The sequence below is a fragment of the Xiphophorus maculatus genome, chromosome 3 (assembly GCF_002775205.1).
Source record: "Xiphophorus maculatus strain JP 163 A chromosome 3, X_maculatus-5.0-male, whole genome shotgun sequence".
In the NCBI taxonomy this organism is placed as follows: Eukaryota; Metazoa; Chordata; class Actinopteri; order Cyprinodontiformes; family Poeciliidae; genus Xiphophorus; species Xiphophorus maculatus.
In genome coordinates, this window is record NC_036445.1 from 18,379,656 (window position 1) to 18,391,328 (window position 11,673).

General features: G+C 40.5%; 1 protein-coding gene across 1 annotated transcript; it reads left to right on the forward strand.

Annotated features, from left to right (window-relative positions):
* Positions 1-999: 999 nt before the first annotated feature.
* LOC102234724 lies at positions 1,000-10,441 on the forward strand. The gene is made up of 6 exons (XM_005810292.2): positions 1,000-1,176; positions 3,109-3,443; positions 3,540-3,615; positions 3,888-3,966; positions 5,395-5,578; positions 5,692-10,441. Exons 1-6 carry the CDS (start codon positions 1,131-1,133, stop codon positions 6,295-6,297), a joined length of 1,326 nt encoding a protein of 441 aa, XP_005810349.2. The 5' UTR covers positions 1,000-1,130; the 3' UTR covers positions 6,298-10,441.
* The last annotated feature ends 1,232 nt before the right edge of the window (positions 10,442-11,673 follow it).

An 11,673-nucleotide genomic window follows, 5' to 3' on the forward strand; every position in this document is an offset into this window, starting at 1 on the left:
TCAGAGAGTGGGGTTTTGAGTGTGCACACACAGATGGTGCAAATTGAATCCTGCCTGAAATCAAACATGGGTGTTATTGAAGTTGCCTAGAGACAGACTGTGCTCTCTTCTTCTTGCCACATGACTATAATTACTATGTTTAAGTCTTGACACGAGGCTCAATCTGTAAAAGAAACCTGTGCCAGCTTCAGATGTTATTTACATGGAGCTGTTGTTAAATTAATGAATGTGGATGTTTGTACATTTTTTATGTCAAAATTGTTTAAATTTCTATCATTTTCAGTCCTCTTTTGGCTACTGGTTAAAAATATAAATAGATCACTGTTTTTTTATAGCATGAATGGATGGGTGGATGGGTGGAAGACTGGATGGGTGGAAGACTGAATTGAATCTTTACAATTTGGGAGTTTTGAAATACAAATATTTTTTTTTTCTTTTCCATACACAGACGTGAAATATCCTTAATCAAATTCCATGTTTCCAGACAGTGTGGGTTCCTTGTTTTCTTTTTCCTCTGTGAAATGTGTCTTAAATTAGATCCAACAGACTGGAGAAGAAAAAAACCTGTTAATATATTTGCAAATTACACCGGCGATTTACGAGCCTAGTTGCATAAGTCCTATTGTTTTTGTTTTTTTGTTTTTTTTCTATGAGTTTCTGTGTTTTTGCTGTAATGGGCGGAGTCCTTTTAGGCCACATTGCGCTCCTCTTGCTCCGGCGCTGCGCGTTTACAACCGTTTGCTGTAGTAGAGCAACAACAGCAGCGCTCAGACACCAAACACACCGGAGACACATGAGTGGGGCGTGTCCGTCATAAGGGTCAGAACCTCCGTCCAATCAACGCTCGGTAATCCTTTCACTGGCTGAGCGGCTCAGCCAATGGCGCGGGCCTCCAATCGGGACGTGAGCCAATAGGAAGAGCGACTAGCGTAGGCACGTGGACCTACGCACACGTTGACGCTCGTAAACTGCCAAGAGAAGCAGCAGCTAGTTGAGACAGAGATCGATGAGCAGACCGGGCGGTGTGCGCGCTCGTGTGTGTGTGTGCAAAGGATGGACTCGCTGATGCTGTTCCAGCCACTAACCGTGTACTGACGGATCTACCGAACCCAAACCAGAGGCGATATTTTATGTGTTGTTCACCGAGGCTCTCATTATTATCTCATTTTCCTGGCGGTGAGTATTAAAACGCTTTTCATCATCTGTTGTTGGCGTTTCCTGAAGTTGGCAGACTAGCCTAACGGAATTTCCTGCCCAGCTTTATCCTGTTTGTGCTGTTATAAAACAATTACTTTTTCCATCCCCGACGCGACTCTTTCTCGCTAGTCTTGTATTATTTTTGAAAGCAATAGGAGCTTTTTTTTGACAACTTTGTATTAAAATGTCCAGTGTGTGTTAGTATGTTGTAGTGGGCATGATTACTCGCGCGCACACATACAGACGGGCAGCCATCACCTGTCTCTGTACCTGAGCCCGCGTGCACCATCCCAGCCCATCTCCATCCATCCAAGCTTCAAGCTTCGCTACAGAACCAATTCTTTCTGGAACCCTTAGCAGAACCCTAATTCCACTTAAATTAATCACTGAGATAAATTAGTGACTACAGATCGCAGTTTTACTGTGCATAAAATATAACCGAAGCAAGAGAAATTAAGAAGCTGCAGTAATTTTAAATTCATGACTGCTAAACTAGCTATGAAGCTAGGAATAATTCTCCAGTGTTGGCTTACGCTTATATCAGGACTTGTAAATCATAAATAGCAAATTGTTTAATATTTTTAGCATTTTGTTGTGCTGTTCATAAACTAATATGTCTGTTAACATTGCTACCGAACTGAATATTTACTCCCTTATTATTACGATTAATATAACCACTTAATCTGCTGTATTTTTATTGCTTTGTCAGTTCTTTTAAATCCTAACATTATTAAATGTTAACATTTTGTGGAGTTTTGTTTCAATTTACTAAAAATTACTATGATTGTTAATTAATCTGTAGGTTTACACAACTTTCATCCCAAATTATTTACATATTTAAAATTGTCTTTTCAATTTCTTATTCATGAATCAAGAGCGAATTTAAAAGTTATTCTGAGTAGGAATGTAAAGTTTTGGGATTGATATTCTATGTGGAATGTAAGCTCGTCGTGAGGACCCCTCTTGGCCCCTAGGGGCCCTAAGTAGCAGCCTACTTTGCCTTGGACTAACTCTGTCATAGTCAAGTGATGCATTATTTGGATAATTCTTTTTATTTTTTTTATTTTTTTTGGCAAAACATGTAATATTGATCTAAAAATACCCAGTTGGTTGAAAATTCACATTGTATCTCAAATAGACAAAACTGTGAGTGTTTCATTCCTCTCTTAGCCCTTGTGGGTGCAAAAATCTATCAGTCTCTCTGATAAGAGCTGGGGTGTTTATCTACCGAGTACATTCCTATTTCCCCACATATGCTGGTGGGATCAGAGACCAGAGGACGCTTGCAGATTGCTCAGACTGTGGGAGAAGGGCGCGTCAATGGCCAGAGAGAATGAAAAATGTGAGCGGAAATATAGAGGCTGTGTGCATAACGAATAGGATGGGATGAGAGCTGCACGGCATGCAGTAACGCAGCCAGAGAGGAAAGAAGGTGGTTTGTGTGTCTCTAATCCTGCTTGGGAGGGGGGTGGGTGTGTGTGGAGTAGAGAAAGCACGAGACTGAAGAGAGGAGGGGCTTCGGAGAGCAACCGGAGGCTGTGGTGGAGTGGGAGTGTGCCTATTCTGATTTCACCACTACACGAGCTCCCATCCCCCCCTCACATTTCCTACTCTCCTCCAGTCTCCTCAATGGGAGCCAGACATGTACCACCATTGTGTGCCTCCTGCATATACCCCCAGCCCCACTCTGCACCATGTTAAACTAGGACACTGGTATACCCACCATTTTGAGTTGTGGGAGTTGTATATTTAGGAAGAGAGATGTGGAAAATGGAGTACCGCCAAAACAGAAAACATGTTTGTTCTATGAATTTACTCTGCATTCCACTAAGCATGTTGTTTGTTTTGTTTCTCCTAAAAGCTAAATCTGACTTGTAGTAATCCAAATCCTTTACTACTGTTTCCCCAAAGTGATGCAGTCTCAAGGAAGCACTTCCACCCAGCCCTCCTTCGATTCCCTGAGTTCCAGCGACAGCCTCGTGCTCAGCGACTCGGAACAGATGGAGGACGACACTGACGTCTTTTTGACGGACACCTCTTCCTCCGTCACCATCGGCGAAGTGGCATCCAAAAAGGAGCGGGGCTCGAGGAGCCCCAGGTCACAATGGGCGTACAGCGGCTTCTCGGGCGAGGAAGAGGCATACAGGTCGCAGAATGACGGCAAGGGGGCAAACTTCAGCATGCTCAATGCAGATGCTGCGAGCCAGAGACCCAAATCAGATGGAGATCTGCTGTTTGCTCAGAAGGTAAAGGAGGAGAGGAGAGGCATGACATGGCAGTGTTTGTACAGAGGGGGACCTCTTCTGAAACTAATCTATCTGCTCTGTCTTATTCTCTGCCAGTGTGCTGAGCTGCAGGGTTTTGTCAGGCCGCTTCTCGAGTTGCTGAATGGGCTGAAGAGTGGCCGATTCGACCACGGTAAGCATTCCTAAATCTCTGCCTCCTGCAAGCGTGGTGTAGGTACATACAGACTGTAAGGACTTCTCTACCGGACTGAGGAGTTTTCCTCTGGACTCAAGTGTGCATTGATAAGGCACAATGTGCAACTAGCACGACACTACAGCCTCGCTCCTTACATATGACCTCTGTGGGGTTTGAGTGAAAGTAGTGCCTGAGGTGGAGGCTGTATGTGTTCTCATGTGTCCGCTCACTGTAAATCATGACAGGTGGATTATGTATTTGATTGACAGGTTTAAGCAGTTTCCAGCAGAGCGTCGCCATGGATCGCATCCAGAGGATTGTCGGGGTTTTGCAGAGACCAGACTGTGGGTAAGAAGTCATCCACATTGTCTTCCTGTTCACACACGCTATTTATAGAGTGCTTTGCAAAAATATTCACATTTTGTCACCTTAAAACCACAAAGTTCGATGTATTTATAAGAACTTTGAGATAGATTAGCATGAATTGAGTCGTTACTCTATAAAGTGGAAGGACAATTATACTAAGTTTTTATTTATATTTGCCCCTGAAGTAAATCCAGAGCATCAAATTGTCTTCATAAATAGTCTTGTAAATAAATAGTCAATCTATGTGTAATACAATCTCGGTGTAAATCTTGCTGTTCTATGAAGGTCTCAGAGGTTTGTTGGATATAATAATAATGAAAAAGGAGCAAATAAAGTTGCAGGAGCAGCAGGGATCAACTGCTCAGGTGGAAGAATCTACTGGCAGAAAAATTATTAGTTTTGGCTTGAATAAACGTGGGCTTCATGGAAAATGGCCCAAAGAAAACCATTCTTGTTTTCACTTTGCCACACATCGTGTAGGGCAGTGGTCCCCAACCCTGGTCCTCAGGGACTGCTGTCCTGCATGTTTTTAATGAGTGTGGACTCATCACAGCTGATGCATATAATTGCATCACCTCCTTTGCATTCTTTCAATTGCTGCAGAAGCCAGTTAATCACCTGTTCATTTAACCCAGGTGTGCAACAGCAGGATTACACCTAAAATATGCAGGACACTTGGCCCTGAGGACCAGTGTTGGGGACCACTGGTGTAGGGGACATAGCAAACTTGTTTAAAAAGATAATTTGGTCAGATGAGATGAGAACTGAACTTTCTATTGGGGCAACATACAGCCAGAATCACAATGGAGCAGTTTAGATTAATCGGTTTGTTAGAATGGCCTAGTCAGACATAAATAGAGTTTACAATCTGTGGCAATACTTGATAATTGCTGTCAAAGACGTGCTCCTTCCCATCTGACTGGTCTGGAGCTGTTTTGCAAAGCAGAACTGGCAAAACTTTTAGTATCTATCTGAGCAAACTGTGAGTCATTCAGAGAGGCTGAATACAGATACATGCCAGATTTTTATTTGTAGCAAAATTCAGTAAACCATGTATCCCTTTCCTGGAAATTTACAGTTATGCACTACTTTGTGTTGGTGCATGTCATAAAATCTCTGTGGAAAAAACATTGACGTTTTTAGTTGTAATGTGATAAAATATGTAAAATTTAAGGGACATTAATATTTTTTCTGTGCAGGGGCCTTTATCTGACATCTACTTCCATAAATGTCAGGATTATTAAACGGTTCAAAAGCTTTTGGAGGTGGTTTTCAGTTTCAACTCTCTGTGCCTGCTGCATGTTTAACTGAGCGCTCCAAGGAGTAGATTCACAGCATCCATCAGGAGTACCGCTTGGTGATGATTTTCCCAACGTTTTCTGACTTTTTTTTTTTTTCTTTGTATTTTAGGGAGAAGTACCTGAACACTTTGCTCCAGGTGGAGGTGATGCTAAAGCTCTGGTTTCCCCATATCTCTGCTCAGCCTGTGTCTTCGTCCTCCAGTTTCTCCACTTCCCCCACTCACTCCCTCCAGGACACTTCCAGCTCCACTCCGCCACACAAACATCGGGACCAGCTGCATATCCCCGTCAAGGTGAAAATGCGTGCATTTCATCAGTCTGCTTGCGCAAATAAGCCCCTCCCCCTCCAGCGGCCACGCCGCTGAGAGTTAATATTCATTTGCTTGCTCTCCTGTTCATTTTCCAGAAGCGCAGACTCAGCTGGACAGACACTGACTCCCCCACGCCCTCCCCTGTACCTATCAAGTGCCGTCGTACCGGTGGAGAGGAGAGGAGGAAGAAGCACACTCAAGATGAAAGGGATCAGTCCACTGCTTCTCCACTGCTGGCTTCTGACACAAACCCGAGTTTGCCAGATGTGGTCTGCAGCAGCCAGCTAAACAACGGCGCAAAGGGAAATGACAGCGAGGGCGAGGAGCTGGACCAGCGCTCAAAGTACAAGGCGACTCAGAGCTCCGAGCCGAGGCTGACGTGGGTGCACGTCGCTCCCATCCCGTCCCCCCGAAAAACGTGCATCTCGCATGAGGCCATAAAAACGGAAAGTGTCGGCGAAATCGTTCTCACAGCAGCGAGCAGGGGCAGTCCAGCTATGCAAGACTGCTCCATCTCATCCACCACGCCCTCTAAAAACCCCAAAAATCAGAAGAAACCAACACAGTGCCAAAGCCAGCCCATTGCTGCTGGACTGCAAGGTGAGACAGAGAGCACTGGGACATGTCAAGGTCAAAACCAGCCCGCATTTGTCTCGCTGAAGCCTCTGGCTCGGGTATGCCCCTCCACCGTGGAGACCTGACACACAGAGAGAGCAAAAAGCCAGCAGCCTTGCTCTCCTTAAACCACCTGAGGCATAAAGCTGCTGCAACACAAAGAAAGGGATGAAAGCGTTGTTTATGAATGCATTTCAAAAGGAAGAGAATAGCAGTTAGTGGAGGTGGATATAAACGATAAATTGCTATGGGTAAATTTGAAGGGATGGGGAAATTTTTGAAGTGAAGTTCTGATCAAGGATTACAAGCACTAAATGTCTTATCTGGGTTTTGTTTAATATAAATCTAAATAGTTGGTCTAAAAGCAGACTCATGCTGATGTCATAGCATGAGTCTGCCTATTATTTAAACTGTTTTGTGGTTATTTACACAGAAAATTGTGATAATTTACATAACAATTGGTATTGGAGGCAGCGTTAGACATGGTCTTCCTCTGTGAAACGCATACTGACAACAGAACATGTGAAGTACGTGTCAAACTCAAGGCCCAGGGGCCAAATATGGCCAACTGTAGCTTTTTACGTGGCCCTCTAGACTCCAATTTACATTAATAAGTCCCTCCAGTTTTTCAACAAATTTGCAAAACTCACTTAAAATTGACACAAAGTCTGCAGATTCCCACATTTTATTTTGATTTTTACCGCTATTTTTTTTTTTTCTCAAAATTGGCCTAAAACTTTCCTTGATGTCAAGTTATGTCAAGTAATACGGCGATTAATAAAGTCATTTAACATCATACATTAGCACAAAAATCATAAAAATTCCTTGCAAATATTTCTAAATTAGTGCCACAAAATGATTTTGATTGCAAAAGAAACACAAAGACATTCATAAAATGCTGGATGGACTGACCACTGTGGAAAGATGCTCAACATTATGTAATTTTAAGAAACACTTACTGAATGCTGAAACAAACAACTATTTATTGATATTTTAACAGTTGAATTGGTTTTATCAATACATTCTGGCACTACTGACCCTTTAAGAGCATTCAGAATTTTGATGTGGCCCAAAATCAAAATGAGTTAAACAACTCTGGTGTAAAGTGTTCCTGCTTGGAGTAACTATGTGGTATGGAAAAGGTTTAAGTGAATGGCAGTATACTTTTATGCCTATTTTAGTAGGAAAAACGCTTCCTTTGTTCAATTCCCACAGGAAGTTTCACACAGGAAGATCACTGGCGGCGGAGCGCCTCCCACCTCCATCGCCTCTATGAGTAATCATTGGATTTTGTGTGAATAACCAACAAATCCAAATGACTAAAGGCTCACAAAATAGCGTGTAGATACCCCGCTGTGGTGCTTTTGAGGCTGGACTTGTTTTACAACTGTAGAAGTCCAGGCCCAACTATCCCAAATTTATACTAGATCAAGATTTAATGAGAGTTATCCACCAATGGTAAGATAACCGTTAACAGAAGCTCACTTAAAAATATCCAAACTATCCCTTTGAACTTTTTTTTTTAAATACACAGTATGGAATATAATGTGTTTCAGATATATATTAAAAAGAACTATTGATAAAGTAATATTCTTAATTTTATATTAATCCAAACATGCACTAAAAGAGGTTATAATTAAAAAACTAGAATACACCTAAACATCAGGAATACAGGTGCAAAGATGGTCAATGGAGATTGGAACGAGTTTCAAGAGCAATTAAGAGAATAACTTCATAGCATGAAAGCAAACAATATATTCAGAGATAGCTGTTTTCGCACAACTTTATCTTAAACTTGAAACTTTACAAACTTTGGAGTCTGATGTCAGTATTTAAAATAAAACCCTAGAATGCTATGATTCCAATCAGAGCATTTAACAGAGTGAGCTAATATTTGTGTTATGACAGGAAGTCCTGTTTGATTTTACAACTAACTGTAGATAGGATAGGAGAAAAATAAGTGTGAAGTGAGTAAAGCCAAGTCCTGTGGCTTTTAAGGTGAAAAATACAGCACTGACTAATTAATATGCTGTATATGTGGTGTGTTGGAGTCAGTGAAGATGGTGGAAAACAAACATCTAACATCCCACGAATGTATTCCAAAATGTTTGAACTCTTCACATCCAGAGGAGCGACGCCGTAGCAACGACCCGTCTCGCTGTGAATCAGGCGCTGCCGCCCAGTGTCTGTCTGCAAACCGACCGGCGATCAGGGTCAAGAAAGACTTTTTTCTTTTTTTCTTTTTAATGACCAGCCTGAGAGAAGCAAACAGAAAAGACAGCAACCACTCAGACATAAGACTCTAGTTCCATTGTTAATTTATTCACATTTCAATCAGACACTGCAGCTATTTATTATTGTTTATATTTATTTATTGGGCAGCTGATTACCGCCTGCTGTGCATTCGCATAGTTTGGCCCAGTTTCCTTTTCGAGGGTTTTCGATACTTTTGACATTTCATGTGTTTTTTACTACTATCATGAGGAGAAAAAAGGAGGCAGATAAAATATTTTGACTGGACTAATGGACTACTGTGCCTTTTTGCCAATGTGTTTGAAAAAGATCTTGGTGCTTTCAGTGCATTTTGATTGTTTGCATTTCACAAAACCAATAACACATTCAATCAAGGAAAGCCAACATGTAGTCTGTACATTTTAAAAATGCACCAATGCATCAAAACCAACAACATAGTAGACAACTAAACCAACAGCGTCCAGATCCGATATCCTGATATCTGTTTGTCCTCACTGCCCACATCTCAAGCTGATATGGTGTGTGTATGTGTTCAGGTAATTTGGTGAGAAACCAGTAATGTAAAAACAAAAACAAGGGTTTACTTGATTTCTTTTATCTTCAAACACAAAAATATTTCTAGTAAGGTACGTAATTCTGTGACTATCCATCACCGTGACTGTAGGAGGCGCTGTCTTAGCCGTAGGCTAACAAAATTTTTCACAAATGGCAATGAACAAAAACATAGAAAATTAACACTTTTTTTATGTATTTGGATGAGGATTTTTAAGAAATTATGTAATATTTAATTTTATGTTAAAAACGCTCATCCCTGCCATTTATGGGCAATGGTGTCACAAAGATCCTTGCTATCACATTGATGTTTGGAAAAAAAAAAAAAAATTGCCATTGTTTTTTTTTATATATATATAAATACAAAAATGTTTCTGTCAAGGGTTCCACAAAAAAAAGACTTGTATTTCCCTTTTTTAGTTTGTATTTTATCTTGAAATCAGATAGCCACCTCTTTTTGTTGTATTTTATTACTAATTTGTGGTTGAAGAAATCTGGTTTTAAGGCTTCCACAGACCGAATATGCACACTGTCAGCAGTGGCTATAAATTTTGTTGTGTATGATTGAGCATAATCTTTATTTAACGCTCTTTTTGGGCTCTAATCAGCGATGGAGCTAATTGAACTGCTGGTGCTCTTAAAAGAAAAATATATATATATATATAAATTAGCTAGAAAATCTTTATTTGTACTACATGCTTCATAGGACCCCCTTATTTATTTTTAAATTAAAAAATAAGCTAACATTCATATAAATATTAAGCTATCTTTATCATTGTGATCGAATCAACTTGTATTAAAAAAAAGAAGCATATAAATATTGAAATTATTTGTAATTTTTTTTTGTAATTAATTCACTAATTTTGTACCGAGGGAGGTGACACCTCTTAAAACACCTACATGTAAACACAGAGCCCGCCTGGCAGACATCATGTTACTGCCCATGTTTTTGGAGCAACGAGCACACAAACCCTCCGTCACAGATCCAGACTCTGGATCAGAGCCTAAGGGCGGGGGGGTTGTCTTCCACCTCACTCTTGTTTACTGTTGAAGTATGATAGAGAAACCAATTGCACTTATTTGTTAACCTGCTTTTTTTTTTTTGGCTTTCTCGGATGTATGTTTTGGGGGTTTATTTTTACTGTTGCATCCACTGCTGATTAGTCAGGAATAACAATGTTTTGTTTATTTTAGCTGCCTTTCTCTCATTATACGCTGACTGTAAATGCGTCCCTTCCCCCATTCGGCTGCACTGCTCTGCCCTTGCCATCTCTGCTACATCCCCCTCAATCCTGTTAGTATCTTCCTCTCAAACGAAGCTATTTCTTTCTTTCACTTTCATCTTTTTTCTGATATTATCCTCCTGACTACTTTGTTTTCCAGCAATGACACAAGACAGAAATCTTTTAATAAACGACACATTTTTGAAAGTGAAGATGCATTCTGGATTTTTTTTTTTCCTCTGTTTTCTATGACAGAAAAAAGTTATATTTTCTTTCCATATTTGCTGCTTGGCTTTGTTCATTATGATGCCGTGATACGAGTCAGACTTGACGTGTTTTGAAAGGCAGCTCTCACTAAACAGATGTGACTCAGTGGGGTGCAGATTTAGAGACTGTATATTTTGAAGTGCATGTGAGCTTGAAGGGTGGGGGGTTGAAGGAAGGAGGGTGTATGGTGTGAGACTACTGACTCTAATCTGACTGAAAGTAGTAGGGGGCTGGCTGATCCTCCAACCAGCTGCTACTGCTGAGCCCAAACATTACTGCCGTGTATTTGTGTGCAAATTTAGGTTAGGAGATCCTAATTAGTAACAACCTCCTAGAAATAGAAGAAGAGTCTGGCATGGGGGGTGTCTCAAGTGCATCCAGGGGTATCATGAATGAAAGGGGCGGGAAAAAAGTAGATTCACTTGATCTGAATATTCAAAGGGTTGGGAGTCCAAAGTAGATCTGATATATTGCTTATAGTTATCAAAATCTACACAAGTTTTTTGTGTGAAAAATTAACTTTTCCACATATGACATTTATCAAGTATTCATGTAAAAATAGATTACATGAGGTCACACTTCTTATTAAATATATTCAATCTGATTAACCTGAAAGGAAGTTCAGCTGAGATAAAAGGGTTTGTTGATTTTTGCTAATTTTCATAATTTAGCTAAAGCCATAGTTCTCATAAAGGCTACTAAGGGAAAAAAAAAGTTTATCAAGTTAACAATAAAGGTAAAGCTGATAAGAAATTTCTTTAAAAATCAATGAAAATAGGAGATAGAAACTGATCAGACACTGAGAAAACCCTGAAATGATCTCTGAAGAAGCTGCAGAAACTTCTGGTTGGCACCGGAGCTGCTGGATGTGTTACTAAATCACTAAATAACACATCCAGTTTTGGCTTAAAGAAACTGCTATGGTCTGATAAATCCAACTTGAACTTTGGGACTCAACTCCCAAAAGATACGTTTATCACAAATCCAACACATCGGCAAAAGAACACTGTACCCAAAGTGAAATATGGTGGAAGCAGAATCATGGGCAAGGATTAATTTTTTTAAATGGAACGAGTGTTTCTGTAAAGGTGGGTGAAATCAGGATCCAAACACAGATCTGTTTTTAAGGTCTCAGCTATAAAGGGTGATTATTTTTCAGCTGCACAG